Here is a 15,881-nt window from a genome sequence, read left to right as displayed (position 1 = left end):
GTCATCTCATTCTCAGAAGATGACCATCCTTTAGCACACTCATCCACATCACTAGCCGACCACTCGATATCGAACACGACACAAATGTCACCAACCCCGCCTCACACTTACAACCAAAATTTAACTAACCTCCCTAAAGATCTAGATCAAGCACCAGAAATGCATGAGGTTACTATGGAACGAATCGAACATGAAATCGACTATGAAACCAACAACGACACAAACACTACCGCCACAGAATCAGAATATGACCATATGGGCAACCAAATAATCATCACAGACACTCCGGTAGCCCCAACTGGGTTATCCTTTCTACCTGACAATATCCAGGAACACACAACTACATTTAAGCTCCAGAACCCACCGGTTCCAACTAAACAATTGTTCAATTTTGAAGCTCCCCCAGTAATATCGCATCAAATGGTCGAAGTGAAATCAGATCACGAGGGCGAAACTCAAGATCAATTAGGTCAGCTAGGGGAAACACCAACAATGACTACCCGTACTTACATGCCCCATTCAAATAACGCTACCGCATCACTCTCCCTTTCACAACAATTAGCATCACCTATATCGATACTCCCAATTCGAGATCACACTGAACCTTCACCACAATTACCACCACCATTATCATCTTCATCCTTGCAGAAACTAACCTTGAATAATGGCGAAGAGTTTGGATCAATAAGAAGAGAACTAGCAACTGATGCCAAAACCCCTGCAGAATACACTTTACATATTGTGTTCACCCAATTTGTTCGTCATGCCGAAAGGAAATTGAATTTGTGTCTTGAATATCCTATAATGGAAGAACCGCCAATACTAGACTTGATAGCAGAAGGAGTAGACCCACAGTTTGACAAGATTGTTGCCTCGTTAGGATACATTGCTCGACGCAAACCTAAACCCGTCATTGATAGTGTTATGTTTTGGAGAAAGAGTAAGAATGAGGTGGCTACCATGGCAGCTAATGAAGTTGAACGAACCTTGGCTATTGCCAAAGCTAATTTAATCAAAGTGAAATCAGCAACTAGCAGTAGTGTGGTAAGTCCAGAAAATCCAGGAATTGTCAAGAATGGAAATAATGCTGGGCGGTCCAAAAGAAGCTTATCACTCATGAGAACCAAAAGCCTTTCTAAGTTAAGTCACCGTCGAAACCAATCGGCATCTCTGGCTCCTCCGAAACAACCACAGTTACCCACTGAAGCAGATAATGAATTCATGAAACAGAAATATTTCTATGATGAACAAATCAATCAAGCTAGAGAAACGGCTATTCAAGCCGATAGGAAATCACTTGCTTCCATCTATATCCTTTGTCGAGTGCTCATAGAAGTGGTAAAACAAACCTCATTTGAAGTCATGGGCGAAGACCTCGGCGATAAACTTGAAGAGATAGTGTATACCCAATTGAAAACTACCGATCCAATAACCACAAGTCAATCATTTGTGCGAGCAGCTAATTGGAATTTGTTTGCCGAATTATTAGGATTCATGTCTGAACGTAGATTCTTAAGTGTCAGTGATCGCTTCATTGCCGATTTGGAAAAGATCCCCAAACTGATTAAACACGAAGATGAGCCTAAATTGCATTTATTAATTAATGGTATGAGATACTTGAAATTGACGAATTACCCCTTGGAAGTATTTGAAGAGTCGGCCGAGTTTGTCAAATCATTGGCCAAGTTCTTTGATCAATCAACCAACGAAACCATCTTGTATGCGTATTGTGAAGTATTGAGTAAATTATTGTTACCATTGGCAAATATCCTTACTGCAGAGGCAAACCATCCAACATGGGTCGAAGGAATAGAGCGAATTTATGCCAAAGCTTATAGGATTTGGAGGCATGTAACTAGAGGAAATACAGGAACTGCTACTTCCACTACACCAACATCCTCCTCGTCCTCCTCCTCTTCTTCAATATCATGGCCAACTTTGCAATCAACTACCATTGAAATAACAAATAATGGCTGGGCGTACTCATTATATCTTGTTACATCAGCACTTTCGGTCTCCCGCAAGGAATTATTCTCAGATGTATGGTATCGAGTAATTGAAGATAATAATTTTAAACTCAAGCCTAAGGTAGAAGTTGAAGATAAAACGACTTATATCATTTGTATATCACGATTATTGTGGGTTTATATTAACAGATTACCAGATTCTTTAAACAACACTATAAAGCGTCTAGATGGATTTTTTGAAATGTTGCTATTCAACAGTGTAGCCACATCCAAGAAGAATCAATGGATAACCAATGACAAGTTCTTGATTAGCTCACTTGTGGAATTGGTTAGAATTGTGGGATATACCCATTTAAATTACACGTTGGATAATGTATTGATCCGTCTTTTGAAGCTTAGTTTTAATGGAACTACTTTGGATAATCTAATGCCTGAGAAGGTGGTATTAGTAATCAAGAGTTATTTGGCAATTTTGAGAAATTATGAACTAGGTGAAAAACCAGCTTTCCCAACTGATGAAATATTCAATAGTGGATTTAATGACGATGATAGCAACAATAAGAATAACAACGATAACAATAACAATGAGGATGAAATGAATAGATTAAATGAATTTACATTTATTGCCAAGAATAGCACCAATCTGGCATCTCATGAAGAGATTTGCCGTAATTTGGGTAACTTGTTGAAATTATTGGATAATCAATTTGGAGCAGATGTATGGGGAACAGGAACTACCAATCTTAACAGTATTAGTTCAACTTCAAGTGAACTGGCTCCACCCCTTCTTTCAGCCAAGTCGCAATCATCATTTAGTTTCCATTTCAATTTAGACTCAACTACTCAAGCAAACACCAAAGCACTCAATATAGAATTATTTGCATCTGTTATTGAAGCTATTCCATGGACCATGACTGATTCTAATACATGTGGCATACCATTCAAACATATTGTTGATATTTTGACTAGAAGTGCCGTGCATTCCAATCATAAAGTTCTGAGAGCAGCAATTGTGGCATTGAAGAAATTGGCATCAAGAAGAAACCCAACCAGAAGATTATTGACTATTTATGCTCAACATGCATTCCAATTTAGTGAAAAGATTGGCGGTGGTGTACCTTATGATCCAGCATATTTGAATTCAAATGAATACATAAGATTGTTGAAATTGTATGTTGAATTGTTGGCATGTTGGTTGAAACTGTTTCAAATCAGTCAACGAGAAAACAATAAGCTCCACAAAAACCCACTTGCTCAAGATGACGAATTAATGAATAAAGACGTGTTGAATGATTTATACCAGATCAACCACAAAACTGAGGAATTACCAATTGCACCTAAACCACTGCTGGTTAGTGACGAGTTGGAATGGCAGACTATTATTGCCTTGATTGAAGAAGTTGAGGGACATGGATTGTTTTTCCTTTGTTCCCAAGAGCCCAAGATTAGGTATTATGCCATCTCTATTTTGAAATTGATGGAACTGTTTGACCAGGCGATCTATACCATTATGGATGAACCAGCTGCCAATGTTGTAGCAGCAGCAGCCTCATCATCATCATTATTAATAGGGGCCAAGAAGTTACATTCAAGAAGTTCATCCAAGTTTGCTGCTGATGTTGGCACAAGATTGATACATGTTTTGGAAAATGCTGATTTCTTAGAATTGATTAAGCCATATAGAAAAGAATTGAGTTTACCCGAACGTACCCGTTTAACCAAGATCAAAAACAAGAAAAATATATTAATTAGATTGGCTGAATCTGACTATGGTATTGACTCGACTATATGGTTTAGATTGTACCCAAAACTTCTAGATATATTTTTTGAGAAATGTCCCATGCCCGTGGCTGTTTGTCGTAATATTGTCTGTGTCAGTTTAGTACAGATGCATGAACTGATTTTGGAATATTCAGAAAGTTATCGTGGTTATACAAGTTCATTATTTGGAAAGCCGAGCCCCAACAGCATCCTGCCTGAATTGTTGGTCTACCAATGGAAATTATATTTGATATTTGCATGTTGTTCATTAACTTCGACCAATGATCAAAAAATCTCATTTCCAAGCCAACCAACCCATGGTCGTAAGAAATCGTTGCAGATATATATCCAACATCAAAAGATCACCAGCGCCAAATCGGTATTCAGAATGGTGCTTCCACTACTTAAATCACCACAGTCCATGGTTCGTGATGCCGTAATTTCGGGGTTAAGCCATATCAATATCAATATTTTTGATACATTCCTTGAAAATATTCCTCAGAATGATTGGAATCCAGATCCAAAGAAGCGTGATGTAGGACAAGACAGGTTAAACATTGAAGTTATTCACATATTGATGAATTTGACGGAGAGATTTGCTAACAGTACATTGATTTACCATAATAAATTGATCATGACTAAATTGGTTTCCATAGTTAAGAATGTTAAGAATTTCCTAAGTGCAGGTTCCATCCAGACCGATTTTGAATTCCAGAGACTAAGAAGGTATTTTTGCGGGTTTTTAGAGAATGTATACACGGGGTGTTTGCTGGTTTCTGATGTCAACAAATGGCTTCCATTTGAAGCAAGAATCGGGTGTTTCAACTATTTGAAAGAATGGAGCGGGTATGGCCAATCAAGCGGGATCACTGAAGATAGATATAACCTCATACTTAGCAATATTAACCAACAAATGTCAAAAGATAAAGCGTCAGCAGTGGCAATTTTGGAACTTGAACGGAAACGACTTCAGACTGCTGCATTGAGTTGTATGGCGGTCTTGTGCTCGGGTGAGATTAAACAAAAAATTGAAGTTCCTGGGAATTTGGCCGTGGTTACATTTGATATTCCAGGAATTATGAATTGGATTCGTGCATTGTTTGATTCAGATGGGGATCGCATCAATGAGATTGGTAAGACTGCTTTGAACAATATATTGGAAAGGAATTTCGATAATACTGAGGTGTATGATGAAGTTATCAAACAATGTTTCCTGAGCGAGGATAATGCTAGGATAACCAAGAGTTATTTCTGTATTTTTGTTGATGTATTTATTAAGAAACATGTGGTTAGCCTGGGTGAAGATCAGATTCCTTATGATTTGGTTTGTCTTGCTGCATTTTTGGTTGGGCATGAAAGTATTGAAGTACGGAGATCGGCAATGATGCTATTGAAATTTGTCGAACAAACCCACTTTAAATCAAACACCTTAGATAAGTTTACCGAAGCAGTTAGTAGCAAGACTCAAGTGGTTTATAAACGAGCCTTATTTGATATAAGTACCCATTTAAAGTTATTGAACCCAGAAACCATATTCCAGAGAACCAGTTATATGACCAAATATTTTAATCTGGTGGGAAGTGCATCAAGAAGAGATATATTGTCATGTTTGTTACCATGGGTTCAAGATATTGTGTTGAAATACGAGGAAACAAATGAAGGAGATGATTTAAACAACAATTCAGCTCCATCGAAATTGGATGATGCCAGTATAATGGTTTTGAATAATCTATTTGAAATTACTGTCAAGTTTAGTTCTAAAATTTCCAACGAAGTTGAAGCATTGTGGGTGTCATTAGGGAACAATGCTTTAAACTTTGATAAGATTATTGAGTTTGTAATGTCAAATTGTTTACAGAGGAAAAATCCATTGTTTGTTCAGTATTCTCGCCAGATTATAGATTACTTGACCTATTCCCGAGCTGACCCATTGTATGTTATTGAAAAATTTATCAACAATTTACAACCCAAGATGATGGTTCCTCCACAATCACAAACAACAATGGAAGATCCTATAAGATTAAGAGGAGATAATTCATTCCCATATGTTGCCGATTTAAGTAAGGTAGTTCCTCGGAATGAAAAGGATGCCGTGTTCTCATTAGGTCAATTGTCACTTATATTTTTGGTTGATTTGTTCACGGTTAAGAATGACATTATGATTGAGAAATTACCATTGTTACTTCATATCGGGTTTTCATTATTGGATCATTACTTGGTAGTTGTTCAAGAACTGGCAAAATCGCTTTTGGTGCATTTGATCCATGCTCTTGCATTTGATGCTCCAGGTGCCACTCAATGCATTGAAACATTAAGACAGAAGGACCATATTAAACATCTTTGGGTCTATGACGATTTAAATAATGACAAGAAAGGAGCACGTACCCCTAAGAATATGGATATATTAGTTAGGAACGTATTGCAAGTATTTGTACAAGTAGCTCCAAATATTCAAGATGATTGGAGTAGAGTATCGTTGAAATGGGCCACCACTTGTGCAGTAAGACACATTGCCTGCAGGTCTTTCCAATTATTCAGATCGTTGTTGTCATTTTTGGATCAAGGAATGTTGAAGGATATGTTGCATAGATTGTCCAACACAATCTCAGATGAAATTGTTGATATCCAGGGATTTGCTATGCAGATTCTCATGACATTGAATGCAATCACTGCCGAGTTGGATTCTGAGAAGTTGATTGATTTCCCACAGTTATTTTGGTCAAGTGTTGCCTGTTTGAGTACGATTCACGAACAAGAATTTATTGAAGTGTTGTCTACGATGAGCAAGTTTGTATCCAAGATTGATTTAGATGCTCCTGACACCGTATCATGTTTGATATCGACGTTCCCACCAAAATGGGAAGGAAAGTTTGAAGGTTTACAACAGATTGTGATGGTTGGATTACGTTCGTCAACTTCATGGGAACCAAGTTTGAAGTTTCTTGACAAGTTAATTACATTAAAAGACAGTGAAATTATTGGCAAAGGCGATTCCCGAATTCTAATGTCAGTATTGGCAAACTTCCCCAGGTTCTTGCACGCATTAGACCAGAAACTGATCCCACTGGAAGTTGAAAACACAGCAATTGCTATTAGTAAATTGGCTGATCAAGCAGGCAAGGTGTCTCTTTCTAAGATATTGGTTAGTTTACTGAAGAATAGATTCCTATCAAAGAAGGATTTCTTGGTACAGACAGTTTCTACAATTAAAAACTCGTTTTTCCCCGAGTATGAGGCCCAAGCTTTAGTTATGTTGTTGGGAATGTTATCAAATAAGATTGCGTGGGTTAAATTAGAGACCATGAGTATATTGAAGCATGTTTTTCCGTTGGTTGATTTGCAACGTGATGAATTTGTTGGTGTTGGTGCTGATTTGATTTCACCATTGTTGAGGTTATTGTTGACCGATTTTGCAGAACCAGCATTGGAAGTATTAGATGAAGCGGTGATTATTCTGGGATCCCAATTAGATCGTGATGTATTAAGAATGAGTTTGGGTAACACCTCAATGAAGAAAGAATATGAAAATACAGCTACACTATTCGGTATACCTGATGATAGTGGTTGGTCAATTCCCATGCCAGCGGTCACTGCAGCTAGTACAAGAAACAATGTCCATGCAGTGTTTTCAACATGCGGCGGTCTGGGCACCACAGTTGTTGACGACGAAGATGAAGAAACATTGGCCAAAAGCGAAGAAACAATTCAGTTTCATATGGAAGATTACTATTCACATATGACACAAAATGTTGCTGGAGGTGGTGTTGATTTTGGAGATGCAGTATCTGTTTCGGTCGCAGATGAGCCCGAGGCATCATTAAGTAATGTCTGGGCTGCATTGGATGATTTTGATTCATTTTTTACAAAGGACAATCAAGAACCAAATGGCCACCATCATCATGTTCCTGCTCATACTATGTTAGCACATACACATGCCCAAACCGCAAGCCATCATTTACACTCTGCGTCGGTTGATACCAATTCCAGTGACTTTCTGTTACCAATGGACTCTCCACCCAACGTTTATGATAAGAAGGTATCATTAATTCTTAACCGAAGCCTTGCGAGAACACAATCTACCACATCTTTCAAAACAACTTTGGCTGATTCAATTGGATCCAACGTCGCCAATACCCCACAATCGATTATAGGAAAGAGATCATACATTCCGTTCAGAAGTAATCGTAACACACCAAAGACCTTTACTACTCCAGTGATAGGCATTCCTCCGAACTTCCCACAGACCCCACTGGATTTCCAAACACCAACTATCCTGTCTAACCAAGCCATATTTACAGGATTAAGCGCCGCTAATGCCAACAGCGAAGCTAACATGAACATGAACATGAACATGAACATGAACACGAACACGAACACCAGCGCGACTACTATGGAGAATGGCATGTTTGAAGGATTGCTTGGTGGAAAGAAACGATCACGGAGAGCAATCAGCAAGGAAAACTCAAATACGTCGATAAATAATAACCCAATTGCTGCACCAGCAAGCTCACCCGAGATGAAACGGAATTATAAGAATGCAACTGGGACAGTACCTAGAAGTAGTCCTACAAATGGAGGTGATACACCCAAGGATAGACGTAGAGTATCACAGAAGTTTAGATAGATACATTTTGTAATGACTATAATGAGTTTATTAAATGGATATTTGTAAGTATTCGGACTATTTTGGATTATATTATAAACACATTGGGTGTATTCTGTTACCATCCATTAGCTTATTGGTTCGTGCGGCTGGCGTGTTGCACCAGATCTATATTCCTGCATACAATACAACATTATAGGTAGATCCAGATAATGTATACCCCAACTGCGGCTAAGCAACCTTGGATTATAATTGCAATGAACGTGGTTAACAAGGGTGCCGAGAAACCTACTACATAGAGCATTTTCCTGCACAAGTTACCGACTTTCAAGAGTACAGCGATACCTTCGTGTATTATGCAAATCGCTACCAAGTACAATTTTGATCAAATCACACGACCCGTGATGAAAATGAAAAAAAAAATTTTAAAATTTACAACACTAGTAGAAGCAATCTTACTACTACCAAAACCAAGCACCAGATATGCCACCAAAGAAGAAACAACCACAGGTAAGTGATAAGAATAAGGCCAAGTCCAAGGCCAAGTCCGCCGAAGACAAAACATTCGGTATGAAGAACAAGAACAAGTCTAAAAGGGTGCAACAACAAATTTCTCAAATCAAAGCTGGGATAGATGGAGGTCTCGCCAAGAAGAAGGAAGCTGAAGCTAAGAGGAAGGCCGAAGAGTTGAAGGCCGCTGAACAGGCAAAGAAGGAAGCGGCCGCTTTGTTTGGAATCCAACCACAAAAAGTCCCATTTGGGGTTGATCCCAAGAGTATTTTGTGTGAGTTCTTCAAGCAAGGTGTGTGTACCAAGGGTAACAAGTGTAAATTCAGTCATGATCCAGATGTAGGGAGAAAAGTTGCCAAAAAGGATTTGTACACTGATTCAAGAAATGCAGAGGATGATAAGGAAAACGATACCATGGATAACTGGGATGAAGAAAAGTTGAGAAAAGTCATTTCATCCAAACACGGTAACCCCAAGACAACCACCGATATCGTCTGTAAATATTTCATTGATGCCGTGGAGAATGGGAAGTATGGTTGGTTCTGGGTCTGTCCTAATGGTGGGAATGAGTGTAAATATAGACATTCTTTGCCTCCAGGATTCGTATTAAAGACCAAAGAACAAAAGAGATTAGAAAGACTAGCGGCCGAAGCAGAACCAAAGATTACCTTAGAAGAATTCTTAGAGTTGGAAAGAAGCAAATTGGACAGGTCGAAGTTCACTCCTATCACAGCTGAAACTTTCCAAAAGTGGAAGCAAGAACAAAGAAAGAAGCGAGATTTACAAAGAAAAGAAGACGAAAAGAAGGCAAAGAGGCCATTGACAGGGAGGGAAATCATCTTGCAGAAGTTCAGTGACCAATACTATACTGAAGAAGACGAAGGTGGCGACACCTGGGATTTATCTCAATTTAAACAGAACTTGCCAGAAACTGATGATGAAAACATCAAGGATTACGGTGATGGAACCAATGCTCAAGAATTTTATCAGCAAGAAGCAGTAGCTGAATCACAGCCAGAAAAATCAACTGTTGATGCCCCAGAAGCCGCCGCTGAAGCGATACCCGAACCCAACGGTACCGCAACTATAGTCACAACAGAAGGAACGACTTCATAATTTTCATTTCGGTTTGGATCAGCCCAATTAGAATCTTTTACAATCGCATAGATCCATGAAACACAAATAGATATATATATATATGTATAATTAGACAATCATATATAATCTATTTTCTTTCTTTACACATATTAATGTATACTCCTAAGTATTTCAACCAAATCCAAATTACTCTTTTCAAAAAACAGGATATCGTCATCAACAAACAAGTTAATTCTTGTACCTGTTCCCTCTAGCTCTTGCATGGCAGTAATGATACGTCTAATCCAAGTAGCACCTTTCCTATCCATTTCTTCCAATTCATAGAAACTTGGTGATTCTATAATACTGTTGACGTCATTGGTGTCTTCAAAACAGTTTCCTTCGGTACGGGCATGTACGGGTCGTCGAGGAAGAGGGGGAGCATCGTCTGATAAATCCAAGGAATTGCCATCTGAGCCAATGCTGGATGAAGAGGGAGGTGAAGGCAGATGAATCACAAGTAGCGAGTCTGTTTGGGCATGTTGGAGAGGACGACTGGGTAATGGGGGTTTCTTTTGGAGCGTATTTCCTTTAAGTGAGTTTGGCTTCTTAGGAATGAGGGGTGGAAGCTTCTTTGGTGCTTCAACAACGTCATCAGACAAGTCAATCAAGTCTTCCATAATAATTGGACCGGAGCTAGGCTGAACAGGAGCTGGCGATGCAAGTTTGACGGTAGCAGCAGCAGCAGCAGGATCTATAAATGCTACTCCATGCTTGGTATTGCTCTTTAATAATCTCGTCAACTCATCAAAAATCTTCTTATCATCCACATCAGACAATGAATCAACAACATATCGTATGTTAATGCTTATAACTTTTCCCAGATATGACTTTGCAAGATCTACGTATGCCTCAAGATCATACTCACCAGAATCTCCGATACATATAAACCTTTTCTCAGGGAAATCATTCAAAATCTTATACAATGCTCGTTTCTTCCGTGAGCTACTAGGTTCCATAAGACTGGATATAATATTCCCGGTATATTGCTTGAGATGAACTGAACCTGGTGGTAGGTCTACTGCTTTAAAGTATTGCCTGATTGTGGAGAAAAGTTGCCATGGTGAATTGGATACATAGTGGAAACTTATCTGAGAATGTTTGTACATCTGATGATACCATTCAATAATACTCGGTATACTCCATGAACTAACTTCGTTCAAAAGGAGATTGGTCATAAGTTCTCGCTTATCACCAATGACACCCGTGAGTTTGATCGTATCGTCAATATCAGATATTATACCCACACCACCATTGGGCATAAGGAGGATATCTTGAAATGCAAAAATAGTTTCAGTATTAGCTGATCTGGCTTGAATTACCGATGGTTTATAGTTGACTTCGAGAGTGGTTTCAAAATGGCCATTATTGTCAGTAAAGACTGTTTGAGTGACAATATCTACAATATCAATACTCTCTTGGGACCCAACCACAATTTCAATCTCGGTATTAGGGATAGATCTTGCTATAAAGCATGCCAATCTTTCCTTAATCAAATCCTCAGTATTGGAACCATTCGACAGCGGGCTGGAAGCTTGTAGCTCAGCACTGCTACTTTCCAGGTTGACGGATTCAGTGTCGGAACCATTTTCGGGATTCAAGATATCTTGCTTGATCAGCTCACTTTGCCATTGATTCAAAGCTTGGGTGCTGTTGTTATTATTGTACTTGGTGATTTGTCTGGCTAATGATAGGATCAATCTATTCTTTCTAGTCATTAAACCGGGGCACGACACCCATCCTTTTACATCAATGTAGTAGGTGCCATTCTGATAACGCGTGTATGAAGGGAAAAGGTGAATAGTAGTTCCACTAGGCAAGATCAATCTTCCTTCTTCGTCGTATACATCAGTCGGGTTATTATTTAATGTACGAGAATATCCGGAAGCTAACGAGCTTACAGAATTGGATAATCTGGGAATGTAGGTGTCTCTAGTGGCTCTCGCTAGACCAAGCAATCTTTGCCTCCTGGAAGTAGGAATTGGTTCATCTGGGGAGGCAGGGGATGGTGTGCGTTGTTGCTGTTCCATTTTACGACGTTTTAAACGAGTAGATAGGCCCGGGTACCGAATATAGCGGTAGTGTACGATTTCCAGGGGTAGGTGAACCTTTTTAAGGGACCGATAGTCCTTGTATAAATCCCAGAGTAAATTGACTCTGGACCTGCGTTTAATTGGAACTGGAGTAGTACTAGGGGTAAATGAGATGGAAGTGTTTGATGGATGTTGGTTGAATGGATATAATCGCTTGGATAATGACGCCGCTGCGATTTGAATAAGCTTGTTTTTCCTACCACCGGCCAACGTGAATGATACTTTGAATGAAAAGGTGGGGGGAATAGAGAGAGGGGGAAAAAACAAATGCAGCTAATTGAGTAAGTCAGGAAGGCAGGCGTGTCAGGTTCAATGCGACAATGATGTTATTAAACTTACGGGTGTTAATAAATTGTGGTTGTAACTGGGAACGATCCTCTTGGCAAATTTCCTGCGCAGAAATTGGACGTAATTTTGTGATAATTTCTGGAACAGCGCGACCATTAAACCACCAACCACGGCAAATAACCCACAGGAATCCAATCCATCCAAGTTAGCAAAGAGCGATATATATATATATATACATTACAGGTATGTAAATACACACATTGCAATGTTTGTTCATCTCCGGAATGAAGTTGAGGAATTGATTTAAATCCAATTTGCTTTAGAAACAACAGTGCTGCCAAAATTTCTGGACCAGTTATTTCTAAGAACTAGGCACTCAAAATTTGGCGATCAGCATATTATAACCAATCAAAATACTAACTAGAAGTTGCAGATAAGATCTGCTGTCATAACTCGTTTACGTCCACTACGTTTCTACCAACATCTCCACAGCAGTCCAGAAAAGTAACTACGCTACCAATCGAACTACCGGAATTAGTGCCCTGGAACCCGCGCGGTCCTCTCCCCCCACCGCCGATCTCATATTGTCTCTCCTATTTGTACAACACATTCTACACACACCAACAACTTTTTCCTGTAACTACACAACGATATAAGAGAACACAATGGCAGAGCTATCAATAGGAAACGAGCTTAAAGATGCATACAAGCCTACGATCAAGTGGATAAACAACAACATCAATTTCCTTGCTGATGTGGACGAATTCTATCGCGAACGGGCAAACATTGAAAAGGAGTACTCCAATAAATTAAAGGAACTATGCAAACGACACTTTGATAAGAAATCCAAGCTCAGTGCCAGTTTATCTGTTGGTGACGAACCTGCTGTCACTCCAGGAAGTTTGGAAAGTGCTAGTTTGGTATTATGGACGGAGTTATTGTCCCAGACAGAAGCTATTGCCAGTGAACGTTCCAAGTTAGGTACTGAATTCTCGACTATGATCGGGAGTAATTTAATGTCATTGAAGGGCAAATGTGAACGTATTGTCAGAAGTACTGACTCGATAAACGAATTTTTGACGAAAGAAAAGAAAGGGGTCGAGGATGAAGTAACCAAGGCTAAGAAAGCATACGATTTGTTGTGTCAAGCTACAGAATCTGCTAGAGAGAAACAAGAGAGGAATAGTGGTTCTGACAAGTATGCCAAAAGGTTAGAGGAAAAAGAAGTGGAAATGAATAATGGTAAGAATGAATACTTGATCAAGATCAATACTGCCAATCGACTCAAGGATAAGTATTATTATCAAGATATACCTGAATTATTGGACTACTTGCAGGAATTGAACCAAGATAGAGTTACTCTTGTCAATAAGCTTCTCAAGAATGCCAGTATCATTGAACGTAATGCCAATGATAAAGTTAAAGAGAAGTTACACAATATAGACCAAACAGTTGATCAGAATAAACCTCATTTAGACGTGGCAATGTTTATAAAGCATAACCAACTAGATTGGAAAGAGCCTGCTGATTTCTACTTTATCCCTTCAAGTATCTGGCACGATGACGAGAGTTTGATCATCAAAGAACCAGAACTTACAGTTTTGAAAAAGAGACTAAATGTAGCACTGGGTCAATACTCCAAATACGAACAGTCTTGCCTTGATATCAAACAAAAACTCGAAGAGTTGACAGCGGATAGAAAGAAAGAGGGCGACAACCTCACGCTTAAATTCGACGCTTCTCTTCTTGGTTCGCTTTCGGTATTGGAAAAGTTCATCAAAGAAGATACACAACGTGTACGTAATGAAGTTGAGATTGAAATCATCCAAAATTTTGCTGGTGATCAGGATCTTACTTATATTGCCCCGATTGAGCGTAAGAAATCTAAATTTGGTTCGTTGTTTAAGAAGAAGGACAAGGAAACAGGAGGAGTAGCCCTGGACGACTCAAGTACTCATTCATTATCCACCACACGAACAAATACTACTCTTTCTCACGTCGGCACAGGAATATTCAACCTTCGGAGAAACAAAACAGTAACTTCTACAAATGGTGACTCAAGTGGTAACGCAAAAGCTCTATATGCATACCAAGCTGCTGGAAACGATGAAACAAGTATTACACCAGGAGAACAAGTGACAGTTCTTGAACCAGATGAAGGAGGATGGACTCTTATCCAAGCAGCTGCAGGTAAGGGTTTGGTGCCTACATCGTACCTTGAAATTACCCAATCTGATAATGTATCCATGTCGTCGTTGCAAAAACCCAAGAAGCAAGGTCCATCAGTTGCTCCACGACGTGGAGCAAAGAAAGTCAGTTATGTTCAAGCGTTATATGACTATTCCGCTGATGGTGATGATGAGATTACTATTCATGCTGGGGATAAAATAGTGGTTACCCAAGAAGACACTGATGGTAGTGGATGGACCGAAGGCGAGCTTAATGGGAATAAAGGAGTGTTCCCAACAAGTTATGTCAAGAAGATATAGTCAAGACAACGACGGCATTAGTTTTGCTATTAATGTCATGTCGCGAAAACATTCATACTCCCTGTCTTGTTTTTTTTTCTATAGGAAAATATTCTCAGAGTAATAGATTTTAAAAGTAACGAAACTACAATGTTTTAAATTTCTGTATTAACCTTTTATTCGATACCTAGTACCAAACTGTGCTATAAATTGGAATTGTTATGGTGGATGATTCTGTGTAGGATGGATGGACAACTAATATACAATTTAATAAGTTTCACCTGGGATTTCGAAAACAACTTGCTTACCAGTCAACTTAGAGTATAATTGTTGGAAAGAGTCCAATTTGTAGTCAACAGCAGTGGAGTCCTTGGAGTCTAATAAAACCTTTTGGATCTTGTTACCACCAACTAAGTATCTAACTCTCTTACCAATGATTTCAGTTGGGAAAACCAAGTCTTCTAAGATCTTGTCGTGAACAGCAGTTAAAGTTCTAGATCTTGGTCTCTTTTGTTGCTTTCTAGCCTTACGGGATGGCTTTGGCAAGATTCTACGTTCAGCCAAGAAAACAACGTGTCTGTCTGGGAACTTCTTTTCCAATTCTCTAGTCAAACGGGTTTGGACCTTTCTGTAAGCTTGTAATGAAGGTGGAGGAACGAAAACAGCGAGAGCCTTCTTACCACCGTTAACATCAATTTCCTTGATGGACTTGAATTGTAATGGTCTCAAGTCAGCCTTGAGGTCAGCTTGGGCTTCCAAGTCAACGAAAGCTTGGGCGACTTTCAATTCTAATTCAGTTGGCTTTTCAGCTAAGATCTTGTTAACTGCAGACATTATGGACAACTATGGAATATGTACACTATCAGGAAAGAGATTACCTTTGAAAAGTAGACTGTTTTTTCTGTTTTTTGAAGGTGAAAAAAATTCGCTATACAAATTGGATAATTTTACAGTTTGATGAGATAACCTGTAAACTGCATGGTGTTCCTTATTACATTATGGGTTGCACTCACTTGACCGAAAAAAAATTTCCTGGATTTTGTGAAAGTAGTGT

General features: G+C 39.0%; 5 protein-coding genes across 5 annotated transcripts; 3 read left to right on the top strand and 2 right to left on the bottom strand. All coding sequences in view use genetic code 12, as the record gives it.

Moving 5' to 3' along the window:
* Positions 1 to 510: 510 nt before the first annotated feature.
* Positions 511 to 8,352, top strand: CAS4 (Cas4p; the record flags this gene model as incomplete). The annotated part of the gene is made up of 1 exon (XM_007376003.1): positions 511 to 8,352. The coding sequence occupies one exon, from the start codon at positions 511 to 513 to the stop codon at positions 8,350 to 8,352; it is 7,842 nt and encodes a 2,613-aa protein (XP_007376065.1).
* Positions 8,353 to 8,814: 462 nt separating this feature from the next.
* Positions 8,815 to 9,957, top strand: SPAPADRAFT_140758 (uncharacterized protein; the record flags this gene model as incomplete). Its single annotated transcript, XM_007376002.1, has 1 exon — positions 8,815 to 9,957. The coding sequence occupies one exon, from the start codon at positions 8,815 to 8,817 to the stop codon at positions 9,955 to 9,957; it is 1,143 nt and encodes a 380-aa protein (XP_007376064.1).
* Positions 9,958 to 10,088: 131 nt separating this feature from the next.
* SPAPADRAFT_56164 (phosphatidate phosphatase) lies at positions 10,089 to 12,008 on the bottom strand (the record flags this gene model as incomplete). Its single annotated transcript, XM_007376001.1, has 1 exon — positions 10,089 to 12,008. One exon carries the CDS (start codon positions 12,006 to 12,008, stop codon positions 10,089 to 10,091), a length of 1,920 nt encoding a protein of 639 aa, XP_007376063.1.
* Positions 12,009 to 12,544: 536 nt separating this feature from the next.
* Positions 12,545 to 14,980, top strand: BZZ1 (Bzz1p; the record flags this gene model as incomplete). The annotated part of the gene is made up of 2 exons (XM_007376000.1): positions 12,545 to 12,602; positions 12,793 to 14,980. One exon carries the CDS (start codon positions 13,025 to 13,027, stop codon positions 14,846 to 14,848), a length of 1,824 nt encoding a protein of 607 aa, XP_007376062.1.
* Positions 14,981 to 14,990: 10 nt separating this feature from the next.
* On the bottom strand, positions 14,991 to 15,688 carry RPS7A (40S ribosomal protein eS7; the record flags this gene model as incomplete). Its single annotated transcript, XM_007375999.1, has 1 exon — positions 14,991 to 15,688. One exon carries the CDS (start codon positions 15,659 to 15,661, stop codon positions 15,095 to 15,097), a length of 567 nt encoding a protein of 188 aa, XP_007376061.1.
* Between the last annotated feature and the right edge of the window lie 193 nt (positions 15,689 to 15,881).

This window comes from Spathaspora passalidarum (genome assembly GCF_000223485.1).
Source record: "Spathaspora passalidarum NRRL Y-27907 unplaced genomic scaffold SPAPAscaffold_5, whole genome shotgun sequence".
Taxonomy (NCBI): domain Eukaryota; kingdom Fungi; phylum Ascomycota; class Pichiomycetes; order Serinales; family Debaryomycetaceae; genus Spathaspora; species Spathaspora passalidarum.
Note: the sequence above shows the minus strand (reverse complement) of the source record. Positions and strands in the feature narration are given on the sequence as shown.